At 57.2% G+C, this 25,672-nt stretch overlaps 1 protein-coding gene across 5 annotated transcripts; it reads right to left on the reverse strand.

Annotated features, from left to right (window-relative positions):
- Positions 1-7,351: 7,351 nt before the first annotated feature.
- Positions 7,352-23,960, reverse strand: RAB36 (RAB36, member RAS oncogene family). Of its 5 annotated transcripts, none has more exons than XM_014866292.3 (11): positions 23,698-23,960; positions 22,629-22,707; positions 19,472-19,563; positions 17,337-17,402; positions 16,765-16,866; positions 14,561-14,625; positions 12,898-12,949; positions 12,025-12,106; positions 11,579-11,669; positions 9,924-10,043; positions 7,352-9,463 (listed from the first exon to the last, which is right to left on the reverse strand). In XM_014866292.3, exons 2-11 carry the CDS (start codon positions 22,695-22,697, stop codon positions 9,399-9,401), a joined length of 804 nt encoding a protein of 267 aa, XP_014721778.1. In that variant the 5' UTR covers positions 22,698-22,707; positions 23,698-23,960; the 3' UTR covers positions 7,352-9,398. The 5 variants fall into 5 exon arrangements, with proteins under 5 accessions (XP_014721778.1, XP_070372701.1, XP_070372700.1 ...); XM_070516600.1 differs by having other exon boundaries at positions 9,946-10,043; positions 23,698-23,830; XM_070516599.1 differs by having other exon boundaries at positions 9,946-10,043; positions 12,025-12,102; positions 12,894-12,949; positions 23,698-23,830.
- Positions 23,961-25,672: the final 1,712 nt, after the last annotated feature.

Below are 25,672 nucleotides of genomic sequence, written 5' to 3' on the forward strand. Positions count from 1 at the left end.
GGCAGGGGTGGGAGCAGGGTGAGCAGTCAGGGGCTGTGGCATTGGTCCAGGTGGGGGGCGCTAGTGAGCCAGACTAGGGTGGAAGCACGGCGACAGAGAGAAGGGTCAGATTCCAGGTCTGCTCTGGACTTGTAGATGGACTGGATGCGGGGAGAAGAAAGACCAGCTACGGGGTGGACAGTGGGTTCTTGACCGTGACGGAGAGGCCGGGGTGCCCACGTGAGGCCTCAGGTGCCCACAGCCCATCCACAGGGAGGAGTCAGGTGGAGAGAGGGTGAGACTGGGGCGCTGAGGGGGCACCAAGACCAAGACAGAAAGGGAAGTGTTGTTAGTGAAGAGGCTGTGTTTACGGCCACAGGGCTCGAGGCTCTCCGCCTGCCTGCTGGGGACCTCATGGGGAAGGGCAGGGGCTGGCCTAGGAGGGAAGAAGAGGCAGAGAGACTGAGAAGGCACTGGCCTGGCAGTGACAGGGACCTGGGAGTCCTGCGGGGTGCAGACTCCGTGAGGAGGGCAGGGCCCCTGTGCAACGGCACTGGGCCCTCGGGTGGAAGGACACTGGTCTGTTGCAGCGAGGCCAGCAGAGCCGCGGGGCACCCTGAGCCTGGCTGCACATGCTGGAGGCTGCTGGGCCACCGGCGCCAGCCCCAGGGGACCTTCCCAGGGGTGCCGCAGGCGAAGGGACTTCACCGGGGGCTCCACAGCTGTCCTGAGCATCGAGGGACGTTTATTTTCTTCATATCATACTTTTCTGAATCCTTTATAATGAAAATGTCTATCGTTTGTAATTTAAAAAAAAAGATATTAGTTTTTGTTTTTATTTTTTACAGCTTTATTGAGGTATAATTGAACTGAAATAAACTGCATATATTTGAAGTGCATGTTTTGATGAGTTTTGGTATCTGTACACACCTGTGAAACCATCACACAATCAGATAACAAAGATTTCCATCACTCCCAATACATGTTGTCATAATTTTTTTCATCTGAAAACTAGAACAGGACAGGCAAGTGGGATTCTTGGTGATATCTCTCCTCAGTTTCCTTCATTTTCTGGGATGTAGTTTTATGGCTCTATAATTTATTTAAAAATCAAGCACACACACACTCATGCACCTTCAGGGGTCCGTGAGCCCAGACCACGTTTCGCCATAAAACCCTCCCTAGGGCTGCCCTCTCCCTTTGCTGGAAGGAGACGCTGGGACCCAACAGCCCTCTCTGCTGGGCAGAACACAGAGCTTGTGATGCCTCAAAACCTGGGGATGGAAACAACCCAAATGTCCACCAACAGATGAATGGATAGACAGGGTGTGGTACATCCATACAGTGGAATATTATTCGGCCATAACAATGAATGCAGGGGCCAGCCCCAGGGCGTAGTGGTTAAGTTTGGTGCACTCTGCTTTCAGTTGCCTGGGATCGTGGGTTCAGATCCTGGGCATGGACCTAGACCACTGTCAGCCATGCTGTGGTGGCATCCCACATATAAAGTGGATGAAGATTGGCACAGTTTTTAGCTCAGGGCTAATCTTCCTCAAGCCAAAAAAAAAAAAAAAAAAAGGAATTCAGTACTGATAAATGCTACAACATGAATGACCCTTAAAAAAATTATGTTAGGGGCCGGCCCGGTGGTATAGCAGTTAAGTTTGCATGCTCTGCTTTGGGAGCCCTGGGTTTATGGGTTCTGATCCCAGGCACGGACCTACCCGCACCGCTTATCAAGTTATGCTGTGGCAGGTTTCCCACATATAAAGAAGAGGAAGATGGGTGTGGATGTTAGCTTAGGGCCAGTCTTCCTCGGCAAAAAGAGGAGGATTGGCAGCAGATGTTAACTCAGGGCTAATCTTCCTCCAAAAAAAAAAAATTATGCTAAATGAAAGAAGCCAGTCACAAAAGACCACGTATTGTATGATTCCACTTGCGTGAAATGTCCGGAGTAGACAAATCTATAGAAATAGAAAGTAGGTTGGTGGTCGCCTAGGGACAGGGGGATGGGAGGAGTAGGGAGTCACTGCTAATAGTCACTGAGTTTCTTTTGAAAATATTCTAGAACTAGATAGTGGTGATGGCTGCATAACCTTGCGAATATACCAAAAACCATTCAATTGTACACTTGAAATGAGTGAATTATATGTGAATTATATCTCAACAAAGCTATTATATTAAAAAACAAAAATCCCTGGGGATAAGGTAAGCCAGCCTTGAGTCCCTGGGTGGGAGCAGCCCCTGGACCTGCTCACTGAGGGGTAAGGATGAGCATTTTTCTAGCATCTTCAAGCTTCCCACTAGTCCAGGGATTCACCCCCATTTCACAGATAAAGGCATGTTCCCAGGTCACCTAGCCTTTCAGCCATGGGCAGACTTGAGAGCCAGTCCTCCAGCTCCAGAGTCTGTGTTCATTCTGAAGTCAAAAGGCCCCATTAGTGTGAAACTAGGAAGGCGCTGACTTGTCCTTCAAATGTCCAATTATTCATTTTAAAATAGACTGGCCACCCTTGCCTTCCTCAGGGGCATCCTGAGCAGGTCTGCCAGCTCCAGTTGAGCAGAATGTGCACTGCACAAGGGCATATATCAAAGGGGACACCATTCCCAGCTTCAGCTGGTAGGTATGAATACTGTTGGTGACAGCAATTGTAAAAATATGTCTTCTTACAAAATCAGTTTATAATGGCGGTTCTCTAACAGATGGATATCAAATGGCTTGAACAAGGATTGCTGTTTTTTTAAATTGAAGTGAGATTCATATAACATAAAATTAACCATTTTAAAGTGAACAATTCAGAGGCATTTAGTACATCCACAACATTGTGCAACCACAACTTGTATCTAGTCAAGAAATATTTTCATCACCCCAAAAGGAAACCCCACACCCATTAAGCAGTTGCTCCCCATTTCACCCTCTTTCCAGCCCCTGACAACCACCAGTCTACTACTATGAGTTTACCTATTCTGGACATTTCATATGAATATTCATACAATATGTGGCCTTTTGTGTCTGGCTGCTTTCACTTAGCATACTCTGTTCAAGATTCATCCAGGTTATAGCACAGAGCAGGACTCCATTCCTTTTTAAGGCTGAATAATATTCCGTAGCATGGATATACTGCATCGTGTTTACCCATTCATCTGTTGGTGGACATTTGGCTAGTGTGAATGATGCTGCTCTGAACACGTGTGGACACATACTTGTTTGAGTCCCTATTCTCAATTCTTTGGGGAATGTACCTAGGAGTGGAATCTCTGGGTCATATGGCAATTTTGTTTAACTTTTTGAGGAGCTACATGGGTGCCTTTTTCTAATGCACGCAAAGGCGACATGTGAGTGGCTACAGCGGCACTACCTGTGACAGTCACACAGTCTTCAGGGTTCCCGTCCACCCAGCCCTCGCCAGCCACCCAGCCTGGAGCTGGGGGCTCCATAGATGTGATTTCCTTCCACCCTCGCAGCCATCATCTGGGCAAGAGGCAGGGAAAGCGGCTCAGAGAGGGGCAGTGACCCCCCCCATCACACAGCAATAAGTGGGGGCTCAGACTTGAGCCCAGCCTGTCCTAGTCCCAAATGGGTTCTCCTGAACACTGTGCCCTCAGGCAGGATTGTGAGACGTGGCATCATAAAGGCGGCAGGGCTTTCTGCCTGAAGACCTACCTGAGGCCAACTCGAAAGTTTTCTTCTTCCTTCCCTGCCCTGTCTGTACCCTCACCCTCTTTAGGGGCCAGAGGCCAGAGAAGGGCTCCCTTCAAGCGGGATGTGGCCACGTGACCCCCATCTGTCACCCATCATCTGTCATGTGTCAGCCCCGGAGAGCTCCAGGCAAGATCAGAAATCTGGGGCAATCAATAGAGCTGTCCTGAGTCCCGCCTGCCTGTGCTGTGCTGCACAGTGCCCGGCTGGGACCTCCTCCAGGCCCCCAGCCCCCGGCCCAGAGTGGGGAGCAGGGATCTCTGTGGGGCTTCGTTAGCCAAGGGCTCCGGATGAGCAAGGGTGAGGGCCTTCCCTCCCAGCCCCCTCAGCTGCAACTCCACCCACCTCTGGGTGAATCAATTATTGATGAAGCCCCTACAGCCGAGGGAATCCCAGCGGAGGTCCTGGTTGCTGTTCCCAGCTTTCACAGAGAGCAAAGGCGCCAGGACAAGATGAGCTTGTTGCTGAAGGCATAGCCAGTGAGATGGTCCAGGCTGTGGCTTCCAGTGGCCAAAGACCCAGAGAACCCTCAGGCCAGGGTTGCCACCCACCTATGGGGAACGAGGGAGCCCTGGGGCTGCTTTGCTTCCCAGCCACCCACCATTTATCCCTGAAGATGGGGTGGACAGCAGCCTGGGGACAGGAGGCACCACTCCCGGACCAGCCTGGGGCGCAGGCTCAGGCAGGGGGCTGGCGGCCCTGGGTGCAGAGGAGGTGTCTGGAGTCCAGGAAGGATCTGTGCTGCCTGGAAGGAGGTGGTGTGACAGCCACACTTGCCGTCTGCCGATCAGCTTTCCTCAGGGGAAGGCCCGACATATGGGAGGTGACACTGGGAGGCCACAGCAGATGGCAGGGGAGCCCGGGGAGCTCCTGGGAGGGTGTCTCGTCTCAGGGCAGTGCCTGAGGCTTCTTGGGTGATGGGGTGCCCAGGGCCCCGAGTCTCCAGGAGCCCCTTCTCCCTCGGAAGAGGAGGGCCCTCACCGAGCCGTGCGCTGCTTCTCTGAAAGCTCCCCGTGCCCCACGCCTTCTCACGGCTTCCCTAATTCTTATTCATGTGAACATGTGAACGTGGCTGATCCACTATCCATCTCCGTGTCCCAGTTACCTAGATCTTAGGTAACCTCAGGTCACCTGGCTAAAGACGCCCTGGGTCCCTCGGGAGAGTGAGGTTCATCTGGAGCAGCTCCTCTCCTACCGCCAGGCTGGAATGGAGCTGAATGGATGTCAGCCTCCCCTCCCCTCTGGGGGCCACAGCAGGGCTGGAGGCAGGGAGGACAAGCAGGCGCCCAGGGCATAAGACTTAAGGAGGCTGAGAGCGAGTGACCTACTCCAGGTTACTGTGGAGCCTTTGTCACACACCATGGGGCCTTCGAGAAGCACCGACTAAACCCGTGGGGGCTCCGGGAGCAGGCTGTGATGGGGGAAGTGATGATGAACTCATTTCCTGGCTCTGCTGGGCCCCTGAGGAGGGCTGGGGGTAGTTGGGACAGCACAAATAAACCCTTTTCTGGGGTCACTACGCTAGGCTGCAGGCTGCTGGGACTACCTGACTGGGGGACACACAGGTAAAGGACTCAGTGCCCCAAGGGCGAGGCTGCCTGGAGTGGGATTCCCACTGGGATCAGACCCCAAGCTGGGGTGGTGGGGCAGAGGCGGAGGAGAAGGTGCCCAGATGTGTCCCATCACTTGGGCTCTCTGTGCCTGGGCTCCTCACCTGCTAGACAGGGACAGGAGGGTCACGATGCACAGCCCACAGGGTTGCTGTGATTGAACCAGCTTCTTCTCTGGGCACTGAGTGCTCAGTAAATGGAGGTCCTCACTACTCCCCCAAGAGGCCCTCGCCACTACTTGATGGCCCCTGCTTTAGGAATGCTGGGCCAGAATTTCCACCGCAAGTGGGTTGGAGTGGTGCCTGATGGGGTGAGGGGTAACCCTGGCTCCTGCCTCCCTCTCCTGGGAGCCCAAGTGGAAAGTTCCAGTTGTAGACAAATCATGTGAGGCTGTGCCGTGTGACCCGTCACGCATGCATTCAGATTCTTGGTGCGCTGCTGCTGGGGCTGCAGCGGTGAACCAGGCAGCCCCCTGAAGCCTCCAGGACAGTCAGCGGAGAATTGTCAGAAGACTGGATGGAGGGGGCCCTGATCTGCCGGGGAGGCCAAAGCAGGCTTCCCCATGGAAGTACCTTATTGTCAGTTCATCAGCAGAGGTCTGGGTGAGGGGCTGTTCCAAGGTGAGAAGGGCCTTGCTGACCCTCAGGATGAAGGGACAGCAGAAACTGTGACAGATCCCTTCATCTTCTCACCCTTCCCCTTAGTTCCCCGTCGTGGCCCCCGGTGAATCCTGGCTCCAGAATTCACACCCTTTGGCGTCCCCTCCCACACTGCCTTGGGTTTTCGGCCAGTAGGAGATGTGGCCAAACGTTCCACTGTAGCAAGTGGGATGCAAACAGGGGCTTGATAAGCACGTGTCCACTGGGGCTCATTCTCTTGGACACTCCTCGGAAACCAGCGCCACGCTGTGAGGAAGCCCAGGCTGCCGGGTGGAGAGGCCCTGCTGAGCACCCAGGCAGATGCCACGCCAGCTGCCAGCTACAGAAGCGAGGCCATTTTGGACCACTGGACGGTCATTCCAGTGCCCCAGCCACCAACCACTGAGCAGAGCATCAGGTCAAATCACAGACTCATGGGAAGTGATAAATAGTTGTTACTAAAGCATGAAGTTTTGGGGTGGTTTGTTACACAGCCATAAATACACCAAACGCTCCCCTGCCCCCACAGCCCAAGTGTGTCCTGTGTCCAGGCCCTCCCACGTTGCCTGAGCCTCCTTCCCAGGGCCTGCATGGCTTTCCTCTGGAGTTTTCTGTGGCTGGCTCTTACCAAGCTCCTCCCGAGAAGAGAACATACACTTGAGCCCCGAACAGCCCTCACTGGCTGTTCCAGGCAGGGCTTCAGGACCTTTGAGTGAGTGGTGAGGCACATCCATCTCAGTTCCCTGAGGGGAGCCATGCACAGGATCGTCCCCCAGGCCGGTCCAGGATTCGAGCAGGGGCATCTTGGATCAGAGTGCAATATGTCTGCAGGGAGTAACCAGCAACCTTCCTGCCTCCCTTGCACATCTATTGAGCGCCTCCTGTGGGCCTTTCCTCCAGGAGGTGCTGGGGAGACGAGGCCTCAGGCCGCTGTCCTGGCTCTCGGGGTCCCAGGAGAGGGTGAAGGAGAAAGCCCAGACACGGACAACTGCACCTGAAGGTATCAAGTCCTACTAGGTTGTGGCGGCGTCCAGAATCCTCCCGGGAAGGGGCGCCCCAGCCGTTGGGCACGGGACAGGGCCTGGCACCTGCAGCAACTGTGTCGTGACCAGGGCTGATGGGACTGGGGACAAGGGCTGGAGCACAGGGGTCTGTGGGGGTGGGCTGGGGACTGAGGGCCTTGAATGCCAGGCAAGAGCAGCATGGCTCAGAGAACAGGGAAGCAGGGGACAGGGCAGAGGGACAAGGTGTTTCTGAAGCACTTGCATATGGTCGTGGGTCTCTGCCCCAGAAATCCACAGCCAAATGTGGAGGTGTTTGAAGGGAATGTCTTTGCTGACTTGTCGTATTGCTGGAACCACACCGAAGTGATACTGATGGAGGAGACGCTACATCAGGAGTGGGAAGGAACGGAGCTCACACAGTGACGGCACAAGGAGTGTTTAATAAAGGGCCGTTTATGGGGCGGGCGGGAGCACAGGAAACGGCTTGTTTCTAGCTCAGGACATAATTATTGCCCCTGAACCTGGGCCTGAAGGGCTGAGGGGAGGAGCGTGGAGAGTGCCAGCCCACCCTGGCAGGCTCTCCCATCCCATGACACTTCCTCTTGTGTGCTGCACACCTGGTCTCAATGCACCCCCAGTGTGGCCTGCCCCCTGACTGTGTCCAGTGGACCGAGCTGGGGCCACAGTCCACAGAAGGGCCAGCAAGGCCTCTTCGGGGAATCCAGAGGGTGTAAAGCTGTAATTACAGGGATGGTCACTGTGGCACCTTTGGGGCTGAAAGCTGGGCACAAACCAAATGTCCCACCAACAGGGCACGGTGGGTGGACTCCGGGCTAGCCACAGGAAGGAAAACTGGCAGCTGCCAAAGACAGCAGCAGGCTGGGCACGCGCCCACAGTGAGGGCGCCTCGGCAGGTCATCCAGAATGCAGGGTGCTGGCAGCGGGTGCGCTGAGAGGTCATTCTGGTTAAACAGCAAACAAGCTCGTGTAGGAACAGTCTGGAAGGAATCCTACCAGCTGTTAACAACGCTTCCTGCTGGGGAGTGCCACCAACGGGAGGGGACTTCCACTTTGTGTTTTATACAAAGCTTTGCACTGTTTTGTTTTACAATAAGCATGAACGTAATTCCTTTAAGAGTGATTTATAAAAAGTATTTTTTCATATCTATAAAAAGAGACAGCTAAAAATGTGGTGAAAGGGAAACGAACAGAAAAAGATGCCAGTGTTCTTCTGTGATATCTGGTGATCGCTGCAGGCCGACAAGCACCCACTGGGCGCCTGCAGTGCGCCAGCACTGCTTGGGGCACTGGGAGACGGCTCCGACCAGCAAGGCAGCCCAAAAGACGCTGGCCGTCTACAACGAGCAGGTGGAGGCCAGACTGCCCGCCGGCCTAGGGCACGAGGTGGGCGGGGACGAGTGGGCAGACTGGGGCACAGGGGGGTGGGGCAGGCTGGGGAAGAGGGTGGGACAATCTGGGCGGAGCTGGTGTGCAGGAGAGGGTGGTGGAGTTGGCCTCTGACGTCCTCCAAAGATGCGTGGATGCCATCACCAAGGTCCTGAGAGGCATGTGCCCAGCGCTGGTTCCCAGGCCCTTCCTTGCAGTCGGGCGGGAGAGAGGTGGCAGGGGCAGCAGTGGGTGCCGGTCCGGCAGAGCATGGGTGGCTGCTGCAGGCAGCAGAGCCAGACAGTGACACAAACGGGGGATGTAGCAGCACTGGGCGGTCTTCTCCCCACAGCACAGCTGGGGAAATTCACTGTCCAGGGGGCCCGGAGGGGCGCGAGCGGCCTGTTGTGCCCATCCTCGCCCACGGACCAGGAGGGCAGGACCTGGGGATGGTGGGGGAGTCGGAGATGGTCCCTCGGTCAGAGCGGCCTGAGAGACCTTCTCGGCCACCCTCCTCCAGAGGGGCAGGGCTGCCCACGGGCCTCGCAAATCTGTGGCAAAGGTACAGTGGACAATGAGGAAGTCCCGTTGACAACAGAAAAGTCCCAAGCAGGAATGGTAGAGGGTTTTCCCTCACAGGCTGACCTTGACAAGTCCTGCTTGCCTGCACCCCTCAGATGAGAAGGATTCTGAGGGCAACCCAAAAAAGCTGGGAGAGGGCCCAGGTGGACTGCTGATGAGTGCCGGGGGGGAGGGCTGCAGGTCATGGGGCACAAGCCTCCTGTGTCTGTAGTCCTGAGGCCTCTCAAGGCCAGCGGGGAAAGTCTGGTGACTCTGTAGGTACGACCGGCCTTCCAGACGATCACCACAGCGCACCCACCAGCCGGGCAGTGTGGGGCCCTGGCGGCCAGTAGGGGTCTTTCCTGGCTCCCGACCCGCTAAAGAGAAGGGCTGAGTGCTGGGCGCAGCATGGTGGGTGGATAGACACGTCACAGAGCTTGGGCTCCATGTCGCCCCTCCAGTCACAGAAGGCAGTGTCCACGCGTGTGTGGGGAGTGGAGGCCTCTGACGTAGGCCTCAGCTAACAGCAACCCAGGCCAGAGGGACTCTTGCTCTCCTCGGTCTCAGCTGGACTTCCCTCCATTCCTGTGAGGAGGGGAGAAGTCACATCAACCCAGCACTTGCAGCTGACACTGGGCAGGGCCCCCGCTGGTACCCGCTGGTGACTGCCAGCCAGAGCCTGAGCTTGAATTCCTAGGCCTCTTGTTCAAGGCCTGGTGATCTGGCCCAGGTCGCATTCCAGGTGGTGGAACAGAGCGGGCAAAGGCACAGACTAAGAGAGCCAAAGCCAGGACACGTCCATGGAGCCCGGGATGCCCAGCCTGGCCCATGAGGAGGCTGCCAGGAGGGCAAGGAGAGCCAGGGAGGGAGTCTGAACTGGCAGGTGGGCTCCAGGAGGATACAGGCCTGAGATCAGAGTGATGGAAGAGAGGACAGCAGAGGGCGGTAAGGTAAGGGAATGGGCGAGTCTTGGGACAGAGGATGGTGGACATGGATTGGAGGCCGGAAGCCTGCTCCCCAGCCCCGAGCCGGCGCCTGTACGCACGAATGAGGTCTCCGTCGCCGACCTGGAGCCGGGCGCTGCTCCTCCTTTCCAGGTCCTGTAGCACCGACTGCTCGAACGCCAGGGCGGCCACACGGCTGAAGAACGCCTTCACATTCTCCCCTGCGGGCCCACGAGGCAGCTGTGACCCCCGCCTCTGCCCTTGCCTGCACACGCGTCTGGGTGGGAGCTGGGGGATGCAGAAGCCCACCTCTAGGGCTGCCTGGGCCAGCGAAGTGCGGGGGACAGGGCTGGCCTGGCTCCCACCCGGCTCCAGCCCCCTCCGCAGCCCCACCACCTGCCGTGGCAGCTCCCTTTGATGTCTGAGCCTTGGTTTCCCAGCATCTACTCTTCCAATCAGTTGCTACTGAGCCCCTCCTGTGGGCCAGGCGCTGGGATGTGTGGCGATCAGAGGGGTGCCTGCTCTCCTATAACTTTGAGCATCTGTCCAGTGGGCAGCTGTGAGGATTAATGTGCGCTGGCTCCCCATGTCGAGCCTTTGTGTGTCCTCCTCCAGATGAAGGAGGCTGCCCATCTGGGCACAGGGCCAGGGTCCAGCCCCCAACATGCACACCACTCTTGTGTAGCTCACAACCTGTACAACTGCACAGGGCAATCCTGCTTGGTCCATAGGAGGCGCTCAGTGAATGTGCTGTTACTCTGATAAGAGGGCAGATTCTCACAGGGCACCAAGGACACATCAAGAAGGAGCAGAGGGAATCAGGCCCGGGTGCTGCCACATTTTTGTGTTGGCATAGAGGTGGTGCTGCCATGGGTGTTGCCTACCCTTAGTGCTCCCGCTGCCTCACCCAGTCCTGGCCAGATGTCCACCGTGGCCCCTCATCTGGGGCAAGGACTACCAGGCGTAACTCCTGAGGCCCCGAGCCCCTGGGGCCTACTATGTGCCGGGCACTACTCATTATTTCTTTCATCCCCCTCAACAACCTGTGTTTTCACTCTATTCTTTGCTTCTCTGCATTTTCTAATTTTTCCTAGTGAATATTTCTGATTTTTATAATCTAAAACATGTTTTTCCATTAAAAATAAAACGAGATGGACAGCATCGCCCTGCTTCCCAGAGGACACTGAGGCTCGGAGACGTGGGCATCTTGCCGGGTAAGCAGTGGCCGGTGGGTGAAGGCGGCTTGGGGGCTGGGGCCCAGGGTGGGGGGACAGCCTGGGTGGGGTGTGGACAAGGGCCAGGGGGCCGTGAGCCACGTCTCAGTGTCTCCCACGCTGACTCCCAGGGAAGGGACAGGAGCCCGCTACCAGGCCCTTCTACGCGCAGGCGGTGCCTCCCAGCAGGATGGCACAGTGTCACAGGTGCGGGCTGTGCTCCAACGCCAGCCCTGCCACTTCCTCCCTGTGACCCTGGAAGTGACTTCACAAGGGTAAAATGGACCTGCCTCATGGGTAGGGGCGGTTTCGTGAGAGAACACGGCGGCATAGGGCCAGGGATCACTATTCCTGCCATCCACGGGGCAGGTTCCTCGTTCCTCTCTAGAGACAGGAGACCCTGCTCAGGCAACAGCAGGCCCTGCATTGTCACCAGCAGCTGCCTGTGATGCAGGCCCATGATGGAGCCATAGAAGAAAACGTGTAAGCCTCCCTGATGGCTGGCCCCACACTCACATGGCGACAGACCCGCGCCCACTCACCCGTCTTGGCCGACACCGACCAGTACTCAGCCTGCAGCTCGTTGGCCAGGCGCACGGCCTCCGCTTCCGCCTGCTCACACGCAGCCCCTGACTGGGAGAAGCAGCCCTCCTGACACAGCTCCCTGGCCCTCCTGCTGGGAGGCACCCAGGGTAGGCGGCTGCCCACTGTGCCCCCTCCCTCCCCATCTTGCCCTGGGCTGGGTGGCCCCATGGTAGGGGGATGGGGGATGCCTACCCTGGGGTGAGACCCCCATGGTCCCCAGCAAATCTGGGTGCCAGCTGTCCCTCCCTGACAAGATGAGCACAGGAACCTCAAGTGCCCCGGGGGCTGCAGTCTGCAAATTCCCATCTGGCATGGCAGTGCCACCCCCCATTCCTTAAGCGTGGGCTGAAGGTGATGCATTTTCCCGAGGGCCACCCCAGGCCTCCAGCTCTGCTCTGCTCACCAGAAGGTCCTTCTTGGTTCCCACAAGGAACACGAAGCAGGAGCCTGGCTCGTTCTCCCTCAGCGCGTCCTCCAGCCACTGCCTGGAAAGCACAGAGGGGAGACAGCCTGAGAGATAGCACCTACCCACCTGCAGGGGCCCAGGGGACAGGGGGCAGACCCAGGTCCTCCCCAGGGCTGGGGGCACCCTGACCCATGCTGGCTGAGCGGAGCACTGGGCCTGCGGCTGAAAGGGCCTCGGCTGGACCTCTGGAGGGGGTGGGGATGCAAGAGCACTGGTCAGGGCGGTGAAGGCCCCGTCCTGGCCCTGTGTCAACTTGGGCGAGTCCTGCACTTCCATAAGCTGGCACAGCTGCTCCGGCCTCCCTCTCAGGGTTTGGAGACGCTGGATGCAAACGCCCAAACAAAAGTGAGGCAACGGGGGCTTCAGCCCACTCGCTGGGCGATTCCCGGGAGCAGCAGGAAGGCTCCTGGAACTGCTCATGTGGCCAGCTCTCTGCCCAAGACAGCACGTGCTAAGTCCCATCCCTTCAGACAGGACCGGCTGTCTAATTTGCAGGGGCCAGGGCAAAGTAAAAATGTGAGGCCCCTCATCCAACAATTATTAAGGCTTTCAAGACAGCGACCACAGAGCATTAAGGCAAGCACCCGCCCCTGTGTGGCTGTGCTGGCCGTGCCCTGAGCAGACCCTGCCCTCAATGGATGGGTACAAATCTTGAGGTATAACAAGGCAACTGGACAGTATGCGGCCTGTGGGTGGTCCATTCTGACAAGTGAGCCAGTCACTCACACCCATGGGCCCAGGCCTGGGAAACCCTGCCAGGTAGTTTCCCGAGCTTAGGGGGACCCCAGGGGCCACAGAGCCCAGACTTGCCTGGTGTGCTCCAGAGTCTGCACGTCACTGAGGTCAAAGGCCGTGATGATCACTGCACACACGGGAAAGAGCCACGAGCCGTCAGCGACAGGTGAGGCAAACACAAGGGGCTCCCCTCGGTGGCTCCCTGCTCCCCAAGAGGAGGCCAGAGGGAAGCCCAGCTCCTGCAGAAATGCTGGGTGGCGCCTCAGGCACTCAGCCCTGGACCTCACCATGGAGACTGGGAGGGAGACACTCCATGGCTTCCCCTTGGGACCCACTCTCCCACCGCCAGCTCCCACCCACACCCAGCAGCCCAGCCACAGTGGGGAATCCAGGGGACAAGAGGAGGTGGGCATGGAGCTCGTGGGCTCCTGCATTCAAATCTCCCCTCCTCCACTTACGGATAAGGAGCTCGGTGAGGGCCTTAACCCTGAGAGCCTCAGTTTCCCCATCTGTGACACGATGAGAATGATACCTCTAGCTCTCAGGGTTGCTGTGAGGATTAAGTGAGAGCAGCTATTTTAAAAGCTCCTGGTGCAGGGTCTGATGCGAGTCGACCAGTGGCAGCTACGGCTGTGAGGGCGATTAGCAACAACCAGCTTTGGGGAAACAACTTCTGGGGAGCCGGGTGGGCAGAACACTGGGAGATACAGCCCGCGCCCCCCAGTTCCTCTTGTCATTGGCCCCACCCTGGGCCTGTGGTGCCCAGGGAGGCTGGGACCCCACTGGGATCCTGAGGGCAGCCCCACTTGGAGGACACTGCAGAAAGGCGTGCCGTCTCCTGGTCCCGGGGGTGTGAGCAGGCTGGACAAGCTCTCCTCTGCACCTTGGCTGCAGGCTGCAGGCTCCTCCCACAGAGGGGCCGGAAGTGAAGGGGGAAACTGATGATGGTGGTGATGGGGGCTGCAGCGGCTGGGTGCAGGGCTGTGTCGAGTGCCTCACACCTCTCATCCCCACAGGGTGTCAGCCACCCGAGAAGAGAGAGGCCGCAGTGGACATGGCCAAGCTGACCTCTAACCCACAGCAGAGATGCTTGTGGTTTGTCTCCCATTTTTGCTTTTTTCAAATCTTAATGAAAATGTTGATTTTTTACACCAGGACTGCATAGACATAACTGTGCCTCATAATCTGAGTTTGGTTTGGGTTACTTTGGACAGTTTTCTCCCATCTCCCACTGAAACCCCTTCCTATCTGCTTCCTGGGCCAGGGGGGCTGGAGTCGGGAGCTTCTGCTGCCGCCGCCTGCTGACCAGGGGGCCTGCCCAGTGCCCGGGCCGTCTGCTGCCCTGACCTGGGGGTGGAGCCCTCCTGCGCTCACCCCCATTTCTCCCCTCTGGCCTAGCCTCTCTCCCACCTCCTCCTGGAGTCGACTCTGCTCTTCTTTTCTGGGTCTCTGGACATGTACTTCCCCCTGAGTGTCTTTCTGAGCTGAAACTGAGCTGAGACTTACGAGGAGCACCCACCGCCACAGGGTCCCTGCAGAGTGTGACTGCAGAGGCCAGCCCGCACTGGAAGGCAGCTTCCCCGTCCCCCAGGACCGGCCCGGGGGGTGTTCTCAGTGGTGCTCAGAGGACACATTTGGTGCCTCCGCAGAGCACCTGGACTTCTCGTCATTGAGACCAGTGGGGAGCCCCCACTGCATGTGCCCGAGGCCCCACCATTGCCATCACCCGGCTGCTCACCCTGGGCACCCCGGTAGTAGGCGGAGGCGATGCACTTGAACTTTTCCTGCCCTGCTGTGTCCCAGCTGTGTGGTGGCAGAGAGAGAAATGGAAAGAGAGGTGGTAGATTAGGCAACTGCAGTGGTCTGAGCCAGCAGAATGGTAGGGCCAGGGGCAGGCAGACCTGAGGGCCCACGCCAGCTGCATGGGCCTCAGGAAGTGCCTGCTGCCAGCCAGCCATCCCGCCCCCCAATTCCTTATGATCTCCTCCTGGGGTGCCCCACAGGGGAATTCCCTGGCTGGATTCACCATGCCCACGGGGGAGAGGCACGGCCTTCTGAGTTCCACTGCCCAGATGAAAGGAGTTGTAGCTCAGTCCCTCTGACTAGGCCATTAAAGAGGAGAATACACTCTCTGATGTACCGCTCTGCAGATGTGCAAGTCCACTGTAAGGGAGGCCCTGGGATTAGGCCAGACCTGCCAGCTGTGGCTCTTACTAGCTCATGTGTGACTAGGCCATGGCTTCACGTTCCACACTGCAGGGGAGGGGATGCTCAGCTCCCCGCGTGGGGGGAGGGGGTGTCTAACAGGGACATGGTTTGCATCTCCTGGGTGACTCTGATCAGTTAGCTCTGGTTCTCTGGAGAAGCTGAGCCCTGGCTCCATGGAAAAGAATGCAACAATCCATTAATGAGGCCTGCCATTGGGCACAGTATAGGAGAGTGGGGAGTACATGCTGAGATCTACTGGCCCTGGTTTAGAAACAGGCAGGAGGTCAGTAGGTAGGACTGAATCTGAAAATCCATCCTGTTTTTAAATCAACAGATCAAAATTGAACTTTTCTCAGTAAACCAAAAAGTAAACAAGCCATGAATAAGACATCAATGGTCGGGAATTTTTTCAGGTGATCCAGCATGATGCCAGCTGAGTGGGGAGCTAGAAGGGTGGCCTAGAGGTGGGGCCAGTTGGGTGGCTGGCAATGACCTCAATGAGAGGCCAACCCAGGACAGTGTCCCTCTTTTGTCCTGGGCCCTCTAATTAGATATGGCCTGTGGTCACAATGGTGAGCCCAGCCACAGGCCACTCTCTGCCTGGCTCTTTGCTCCTCTCAGCTCTCCTGGCTCCAGGCCCCCTGGTCCTGCAGCCCTGCATTTTCAAGCCTCTTCTGCTCTTGTCTGACCGTGTACTCTCCCTGGGGTGAGAGTTGGTGGTACCATCTGGCTCCAGGCTACACTGGGGCTGACCTCAGAGAAGGGGGCAGAGTCTCGACAGAGTTGGGGGCTGAGGTCCAGGAGAGGGTGAGCTCCATCTTGATTGCCACGGATCCCCAGGCCCAGCCCAGGCAGGGCATGGAGGACTGAGGACGAAACCAGAGGAGCGGGCATGGACTCCAGAGAGAGAGAAAGGAGAAGGGGACAGGACAGAGGCCTGGTGAACGCCAGCAGACAAGGGGAGGGGGGCAGGGACAGCCACGCAGGAGAGCGAGAGGGGGAGGGGGCCACACAGGAGAGCCTGGGATGGGCAGGGAGCCCTGCAGGAGGAGCAGGGCTAGAGATGTGGGCAGGTCTGCAGCATCCTGCAGGTGCCAGAGGAGAGGGAAGGCAAGTTCCAGAGCTCTGGTGGGAGAGCGTGAGCCTGGGGGAGAGACTCTGGGCTGTTCTGAGGGAAACCAGAGGGGAGGGGCCTAAGCCAGTGGGCTCCTGAGAGGCAGAGGCATGGAGGCTGGCAGGGAAGAAGACAGACAGAGGGAGAGAGGCAGGGGGAGTGGAGTGAGGGCAGTGGGGTGAGTGTTGGCCCATTTGCCAGATGGGAACAGAGGCTCAGAGGTCTGAAGTGACTTGCCAAAGGCCACCCTGCTGGCCTGGCAAGTGGGATCATGGATGGCCAGGCAGGGGAGTGGCAGGGACCAGGAGCCAGAACCTGGGAAGTAGGGGGGCATCAGGGGAGAATGGGGGTAGGTCGTGGGTGGGCACATCAGGCTATGAGGACTTTTCTAGGTCCCACAAATAACACAAGACACCTCTCGGGACTGAGGGAGCATCCACGGCCTCAGGGAACTGGGGGAGCCCAGTTTCACACCACCATCCCAGGCCTGCTTGTCTGGACAGGGCCTTGCTGAGCACCACGGGGCAGAGTCGAGGAGCTCGCCAAGACCCTCTCCAGGGGTCTCCGTGGAGTCCCCCTACAGGCTACACAGGAAACCGCACAACACAATGGCAACTCACATCTGGAGACTGTAGGGAACCCCAGCGATCTCAAAGCGCTCGATTTCAAAGTCCACCCCGATGGTGGCCTTGTAGTCACGGTCAAAAACATTCTTGCAAAACCTGTGGGAGCCGAGGAAACCATCAGAGACGCTGTGCACAAAAGCTTCGCTCATGACAGTGAAAGTCTGGAGGCAACAGAAAGTCCACCCACAAGGGAATCACTAAGGAGATGACGGTCCATGGAGACCACAGACGAACGGACAGACAGCCGACAGGAACTATGTGGAGGAAGAGAGACTGCAGCAGCCCGGACAGCAAACACCGCAAGTCAGGGACAGGGAAAGAGAAACCGGTATCCATTTGCAGCAAGGGCAGGGCGGTGTGAGCTGTGGCCCCAGGGGGACAGTGTGACCAGTGCCAGGCTCCTGGTTGCCACACTCTGCCTGATCCCACCATCTCCCTCATTTCTTGCACCCCCTCTGCAACAAGTGTGGTTCTCAGCAGCCACACAGTCTCAACTACAACGTCATCTGAGCCTCCCAGGCAAAGGGTGACAACCTGGTGCTGGAAGGTGTGGCCAGTGAGCGCACCTGTGGATGAGGCTGGTCTTGCCCACGTAGAGATCGCCAACGACAACCACCTTGGAGAGTTTGAGCCTGTCAGGAATACGGTCGTGTTGCTCTCAAGCAGGGTCACGAGACATCTTCACACACGCGGGCCCTTGCTCCCCTGTGCTCCCACCCATGAACCACCCCACAATACCAGACACAGGACAGGCCACCTGCTGAGACACTCTGGGATGTCTCTCCCCCTCAGAAGGGAGCCAGGAGAGCCTGCATTTGTTCTGGGGATGCTGCTGTCCCTGGGGCTGTACCCCTGATCTCGCTGGGCCCAAGTCCCTGTTGCGAGGATTAGAAATGGCCACGATGAGAGGCTGAGGGAGCAGAGGGAAGAGCCCCAGGTGAAGCTGTGTCCAAGCAGGGGGCACAGCCAGGACCCTGGAACACACTGAGGGTGCGGACACAGCGCCACTGTGCAGGGGACACAAGCACAGATGGCAGAGCCCCTGCGCGTCCTACCCAGCCTGGGGCTGGGTGCCTGACAGGCTCCTGCTCCTCGCAAACACACTCACTGAGCAGGACACTACTGTCACCCACTCCTTTGGAGGGGCCTGCAAGGGCCAGACAGGCCATGTGGTGAGTCGTGGACAGGACTCAGGTCTGCATGTCCGGGCTCTGGCTTGAGGCACAACAGCTCTGAGGTTCTTGGGCTCTCTGGGGACCCTGCTCACTGAGAACTGCTGCCACCTTGCTGTGTGTGCCCTGCACTCCCCCCAGCAGCTTTCCTGGGACTATTGATGGTGCTTCAAGAGTTTCCACAGCTCACGCTAAAGCTCAACAGGTCAACATCTGACCGGGGACTTCCTCTGCCTTCAGACAGCAAAAGGGCACCTATGTCACCTGGTGAGCTGGTGCAGCTCACCCGGCCAAGTCTGTGAGGGCGGAGGCCATGTCTCCTCTGTTCCCAGGCAGCCTCTAATTCTGGAACAGGGTGGCCCTGACTTGGCTTTTCAGAGGAAGGAGTAAAGGTACTGCCAAGGTATGTGGGGGTACCCTCTGTGCCTCAGTCTCCCCATCTCCCAGCGCTGTCATGAAGGCTCAGGGAGATAATCTTTGCGAAGCACCTGGTATGGAACCAGCACTCTCGAATCAGTGGCCATCACTCTCATCCCACGACCACGGCTGCTTTGGCCATCCTGACCTGAGCCTCACCTCACTTTGTGCCGTCTTGGGACCCTCAGAGCTGGGACTCTGCTGTGGCCTCCCCACACCTGTGTGACACCTCTGAGCTCAGCCATGTCCCTGAGCAGACTGTGAGCTCCTCAGGGTGAGGGCAAAAGCAGGCCCTTGTACCTGCTTGTTACAAGAAGCGACTGTCGAGCTAGCCCTGATGGCCTAGTGGTTAAAGTTCAGTGTGCTCCACTTGGGTGGCGTGGGTTCAGTTCCAGGCACCAAACACCACTCTTCTGTCAGTAGCTGTGCTGTGAGCCATCGATGTGAGCCAGGCTCACACAGAAGAACTAGAAGGACCCACAACTAGGATATGCAACTACATGCTGGGGCTTTTGGCATCAGATGTTAGCTCAGGGTCAATGTTTCCAGAAAAAAAAAAGAAGTGACTGTTGTAAGATCCCTGTGCTGGCAGTGCCAGGTGCTGCAGGAACAAGGTGGTGCCAGGTGCCAGGTGCTACCGAGGCAGGAACAGGACAGACATGGCCCCGGCCCTCATGGGCTAGGTCTAGTGAGGAAACCAGACAGGCAGACTGGCAATTCCATGAGAGAAGCATGTGGGGCACAGGGCGGGCCCCCCGCCCAGCCCAGGCTGGGAGGCAGAGTAGCCAGGAGGCTCAGAGAAGGCCCCAGAGGACCCGACACTCTACAGAGACCTGAAAAGTAAGAAGACATTCCCGACACAGGAAACAGACACATGCTGAGACCTCGCGCTGACAAATCACGGCCCAGCTTGCTGAGAGGAGGGAAAGCTGTTCGGTATGGCAGAGGTGTCGAGGAAAGCCAGACGGGATTCCCAGGCATCTTCAGGCCTGTACTGGGCTGCACCGGCACAGCCTAAGTGGTTCATTTGTTCCCTCACACATTCAATCACGCACCCATTCCTTCCTGCCATCTCCCCACATCCTGTACCCCTGGGTCGAGGCGGCACTCACCCGACGGTCCCCGTGTTCCTGCGCTGGCAGGCGGCGCTGACCTGCCCGTGGAAGTGCTCCTTGAGCTGCAGGCAGGCGTCTGGCATGTAGCACTGGAAAGAGACAGGCAGGCAGGCGGGCACATGATCCTGCGAAGCTGCAGCCCCACCACTGAGCAGGGCAGCGAGGTGGTGACTTACTCCCCAGCGTCCCTCCTTCCCGAGCCTCCAGGCTGCCAGCCTCATTAGCTTCCCTGATCCCGCTGTCACCTCTGTCTCTACCGTGTCAGCAGCCTCGAGACTCCAGGGTCTCGTGAGCTCCCAGGAGCAGCAGCAGGCCGGGCCAGACCAAAGAGGCCAGGCGGGGACTCCGCAGGTGCTCGCTGGGGGCGGCCGGGCCCTTGCTGCGGGCGGGCGGCAGGCCTCCATTCTCAGGTCCTCGGGTGAGATTAGGCGTCGGCTCTCAGGGCCCTTGTAGCTCCTAGACCCCACCCCCACCCCTTCTACAGATCTCTCATGCCATTCTTATTTTTAAAATATGCATATATGCGCATGGAAAGTGCCCTGGAAGGCACTTTCAATCTTCCACATTTCTTGGAAGGCAGAACTGGGAAGTGGTTTAAGAGCACGGCCACAGGGTCAGGAAGACCTGTGTCCACCCCTAGCTGCTGTGTGACCCTGGGCAGTTGCCTAACGTCTCCAAACTTTAATTTCCATCTGTCAAACCTCAGAGACTTGGGGGCACAAAATGAGATACTGTTTGTAAAGCTATCAGCACAGAGCCAGCCTGGAACACACCAAAAGCTCGACAAACGTCTGTGGCTATTAAGACACCATGACATGTGTCAAAGGCACATTCGTTTTATAATTAGAAAAAATGATATTGAACAAACTACAGATTCCCATTACGCTTTGCTCTCAGATTGGCTGAGGCTAAGTACGGAGTGTGGTGAAGACACGGGGAGAAGGGCACTGTGAAGGGGAGACTGCTGATGTGCTCTGCTGTGACATGCAGCGGTCCCCCCGGACAGCTGTTGTGTCCCTCAGGGTACTGCCGGACCCACAGCTCCCCCGTGGCCGGGCTCGGCCCTCTCCCCTAGTCCTGGCGTTTCTTCTGAGTGCTCAGGCATGGAGACGGGCTCTGCTCTGGCTCCAGGGGTGACTGAGGCAGCAGGGACAGTGGAAGGAGCTTTGCCAAAGGGCAAGCTAAGAAACCTCACTGAGCCCACCTCCTCATCTGTAAGTGGGCCCCCTCCTGACAGCAGCTCTTCACCTGGGCATCAGAGGATTAGATGGGAAATGCAGGTGAACAGCCAGCCTCGCAGACCACGTCACGCAGAAGCGTGCCAGCTGCCTCGTGAGAAAGCTGGCTGCTCTTCTATGTCAGCCCCAAGCTGGGGGCCGGCCTGGACGTGGTGGTCAGCAGAGGGGCCCCACCATTGGAAGTACTGGAGAGGTGTAATAAGGAAGGCGAGGCAGGAAGTGTGAGCTGATTTGACAGAGAGGGAAACCGAGGCTCCTGGAGTAAAGGGAAGGACTTGCCCCACCTGCTGTCGAATGTCTCAGTTCTGAAGTTGTGTGACCCTGGGGTACAGGATGAACTTGGCCAGCAGTGGCCTGTGACCCCTGACTGCCACAGGCAGTTGGGGGAGAATCTCACCTTCTGTGGAAACAGGACAAAAGCCCCAGGCCTCTTCCCACGATAGGCTCTGGAGTCAGCCACAGCTGGATCAAGTCCTGGCTCCACCATGCCCAGCTGTGTGACCTCAGGCAGCCCTCCCTACCTCTCTGAGCCTCCCTTCCTGCTCTGTAAACGGGATCCTTTGTCCCGCGAGACCTGGACTGTTTTGTGCAGATCACGCTTCCCTTCCTTTTGGCTCATTAGACACCAGTCTCTGGCATCCCTGGGTACACTGTCAAGCTCTGGAGGGAAGCAACTGCCTGGGCCTCTGAGGAGACGGCAAGTCCTGGGGGACTTGTCATGAGTCTGAGGCACCAAGCCTGTCTCTGTGGCTGTGTGGAGAAAGAACTCCAGGGGGAAGGCACAAGAAGGGGAGGAGGAGAGACTGCAGACCCCAGATACCCAGAGCCGACAGTCACCTCCCTCCTCCCTACCAGCCTGGGCACAGAATTCAAAAGATACAGGGGCCACTGGGTGGAGAGGAGTTCTCCTTCCATGCCTGTCCCAGGCCACACGGAGGCAACCACCGACAGCAGATCTTATGTGCCCTTTCAGGGGTATTTTCTGCGTGTGTAAGCAAACACATACATTTCTCTCTCCCGTCTCCTTTGTTTCACACATGAGAGTGTGCTCCACACGGCTCCATTCCTTGCATTTTTACTTGATGATTTACTTTGGCTTGCATCACACATCAGCAACGGAAGAGGTGCCACATTCTTCCTCACTTCTCTGTCAGCAAGTAGCATTTTGCTGTCTAAGCAGCCCCCTTTCGAGGATATTTATGTTGTGTCTGATCTTCTGATTTATAAATGTGGCAACGCCTGGCCTCGAATGGCTGGATGAGGAGGTGGGGGCATCTGCAGTATTGGGAAATACTGTCCCACTGCCCCGCCAGAGGCTGCACTGACTTGCATTCCCTGCTGCAACTAATACTGGATTTTAATACAGATGGAGGAGAGCTGTGAGTTCTCAGCAGGAACCAAAGGCAGAATGGTAAGCGAGGAGAACCCTGGACACTGGTGTCAGGAAACTGGAGAGTTTTGATAACAGTAATGATAATAATGAAAACAACAGTAACCACAACTCAGGCAAAGGAGCTCCTGTTTACCATGAGCCAGGTGCCCAATGTGAGAGGAATTATCCTTGTGTGTCAGTGGCTCTGAGAGGTTGAGTAACTTGCCCATAGTCACACAGCTTAATGACAGAGTCAGGATTCACACCCAGGACTGTCTGACTGACTGCAAGGTCCATGCCCTTAACCTCCATGCCACACTGCCTCCTGGTGTCACCCTTAACTTGCTGGCCCACCTTGGGCAAGTCAACCCCAGGTCTCCCAGCTTCTCCAGAAGTCTGATAAGTCCCTGGGGGCTGTCAGTGAGGGCTGACCTCCCCGCTTCACCTGCTTTGTTTCTGGTGGTGAGTGCAGGTGGGGACGCTGGATGTGGCTGTGGTGTTAGGGGAGCAATGCACACATAAAGGGCTGGCCTAATGACTCTACCTTAGGGAAGCTGGTGATGACACGGTCCCGGCTCACAGGGGGCCCCAAAGGCATCAGGGAGGACCTCATCCTTGCGGTCCTGTGGACCCAACCAGGGAAAAGAGAGTTAGGGAGGTGTGCAAATCCCTGGGGACTCACACATAAGTTTATGCCTAACTTTTCAGTAGCTCTTCTTTCTCCTGAGGAAGATGGTCCCTGAGCTAACATCTGTTGCCAATCTTCCTCCTTTTGCTTGAGGAAGATTCACCCTGAGCTAACATCCGTGCCAGTCCTCCCCTATTTTGTATGTGGGTCACCACCACAGCATGGCCGTGGAGGAGTGGTGTAGGTCCACACCCGGGAATGGAACCTGGGCTGCCAAAGAAGAGTATGTGGAACCTAATAGGCCATGGGGCTGGCCCCATTCAGCAGCTTTAAAAACAGATCCAGGCCTCCTTCTCTGTCAGGACTATCTGCTGGAGGTCATCTCTTTCAATCTGCAGGCAGTACTGTGGGGTGGGGGTGCTGGGGAGACCAGGCCTGCATGGCCCTGCCTGGGAGTCCTTAAGACAGGCGTCTCCTCCAGTCTGGCGTCCAACCAGGAGCGGCTCCTCTCTGAGGTCATCACTGGGGTGCGAGTGAGGCATGGCACCAATGCTAGGCTGCGCACCACAGCCCGGGGAAGAGAAGTAGAACGGGGAGGGGTGCCCTGATCCTAGTCTCTAAGGGATGAGGCCCTGGGTGGCCTGGGGCCTCAGGTTTCAGCCCAGAGACCCGTTTGAGGACGTCCCCCAGCGCCGGGCTCCTCACGCCTATTCCACAGCCTTGCTCTCCTCCTGTCCGCCCCCTCCCCCCACTAGGGTGGCCTTGACCGAGGCCTGCTGCCCTCCCTATCTGACCTGCTCTTTCCAGGACCAGAACCGGCCTGGCCCAGTGCGGGCGCGTAGAAAGAGGCGGCTCCGGGGCCCAGGCCGCGTTCAGGTTATGGCGGCAGGAGGTGGGCAGGGGACGCGGAGTGCTCCCGACGCCAGCCTGGGACGCGCCCTCACGGGGGGCGCCGAGGGGGGCACAGAGCGGGCGGCGGACTCACCCGCTGCGGCTGCAGAAGCTCGGGGCTCCGCGCTGCCTGGTCGGGCTGGGCCCGCGGCGGCGATCACCATGGCAACGGGCGCCACTAGGGACCCGCGGCGTCCGACGAATCCCGAACGTCTGGGGCGGGGTCTGGGCGGAGTTCACCGCGGTAAGAGTCCCACGAGCGGCCTGCTCCAGCGATCACCCTAGCAACCAAAGCCTCCCGGGAGCCACCGGAAGCTGCTGGTCCGCGGCCAGAGCGCCGGCGACCATCGCGGCAACGAGGGCGGGGCCGGATAGGCTGGCTGTGGTGGGGCCGGGGCCGCCGGGGGTGGAGCCGGGGTTCCGGGGGCGGGGTCTGGGCGGGGCCGACCGTGGAGAGACTCGCGCGCCCGATCTCCCTGGCGATCACCGCGGCTGGGCGGGGTGGTGGCTCAAACTGGTAGGGATATGCGAAATGTTTAAGTATTTATTTTCATAATATATTAAATATTATTTTTCTGGTTATCTAAATATTTCGTGTTTTTCTTTATATATTGGTATGGAGGGATCTTGAAGATCCCTTGACCACTTTCTCTCACGTCCCATATCTGACCTTTCAGTAAATCCTGTAGGTTCTACCCCAAAAATGTGTACAGTATCCTCTCTCTCTCTCCCTCTTCCAGTGGTATCACCCTGGTCCGAGCATCATCTTCTCTCCCCTTAACTGGCCTCCCTGCTTGCACCCTTGCCCTCTCCTGTTCCCAGTGCAGCAGCTCCAGAGATCCTTCTATTGAGACTGAGATCAGATCATGTCAGTCCTCGGCTCCAAACCCTCCAGTGCCTCTTCATCTCTCTCAGATTAATGAAGTCTTTACAATAGCCCAAGAGACCCCACGTTATTTGTTCCCGCTCCATTTCCTCTCTCATCTCATCTCCTACTTAGCCCCATCCCCATCCCACACATGCTCCACTGGCCTCCTTGCTGTCCATCCTACACCCCAGACACTGGGGTGTTCGCACTGGCTGTTCCCTAGACCTGCAATACTTTCCCCCCAGATGCCCACATCGCTCCCCTCCCTCACCTTCTTCAAGTTTGCTCAGCTGTCACCTCGAGATGAGGCCTCCCCTAAGCACCTTGTTGACAATAGCAGCATCCTCCCAACCCCTTATTCTGCTCTATTTCTCCCAGGCACTTACTATTTTCCAACATATTATATAACCTATTGTTTATGTTGCTGGTCTGTCTCCCTCCATTGAGAGCACTGAGCAGGCCTTTTTGTGTTCAGTTCATCAATGTGGCGCACCGGCCAAACTGTACTGAGTGCTAAATGTTAAATGAGTAAACGAATGTTAAATTTAAAAAAAGGTGGAGAACAGTGTTTGAAGTATGCTGCCACAACATTAAAAAGTAAATGAATCATATTTACTCGTATAAGTCTAGCTCATCTTTGGAAAGATACCAGTGGTTGCCACGAGCAAGGACAGCCCATCGGCTGGGGACCAAGAAGGGAGGCAGACATTTACTTTCACACCTTTTGGGTTTTCCTCTGTGTGCGTATATTGCCTATTCAATAAATAACTCAAATGAAAACAAACAATTTGGAACACAGGAATTAGTCACATCCCCCATCGCTGGCTCTTCCAGGTCAGCCCTGATGAATTTCAACGTGCTTTCCTCCTTCAGGTCTTCCCCACAGGCGCCTCCTCTGTGCAGTCACAGCATGGGAGCTCTTGCTGTGGCACTGGCATTTGATGCGAGTCCGGCACCTGCAGCAGCCAGGAATGGACAGGCCTACCATTTACTGGCCTTAATCTGCATAGGTCTCAATCTAATGATGCCTGAATATCATGTCCCTGGCTTCTAGAGCTCATGCTACCAAAATTAATTTCCATAATTAATGGCTGTTTAAAAGCTGACCTGCGTCACTGAGCTCCTGAAAGCTAGTTTCTGTTTGGAGAGTGAGGCGTGCGGGGCTGGATGGCCTCCAGAGGCACTCGTAAGACTGCGTAAT

This window comes from Equus asinus, chromosome 8 (assembly GCF_041296235.1).
Source record: "Equus asinus isolate D_3611 breed Donkey chromosome 8, EquAss-T2T_v2, whole genome shotgun sequence".
Lineage (NCBI taxonomy): Eukaryota > Metazoa > Chordata > Mammalia > Perissodactyla > Equidae > Equus > Equus asinus.

Excerpts from the sequence above, each read along its gene's own strand:
- RAB36 (XM_014866292.3), bottom strand. The coding sequence starts at position 22,697 with ATGAGGTCCTCCCTGATGCCTTTGGGGCCCCCTGTGAGCCGGGACCGT. Across the intron at positions 19,564-22,628 it reads TCATCACCAGCTTCCCTAAG|TGCTACATGCCAGACGCCTG; the intron begins GTAGAGTCATTA and ends GTCTCTTTCCAG. Across the intron at positions 16,867-17,336 it reads AAGACCAGCCTCATCCACAG|GTTTTGCAAGAATGTTTTTG; the intron begins GTGCGCTCACTG and ends CGGCTCCCACAG.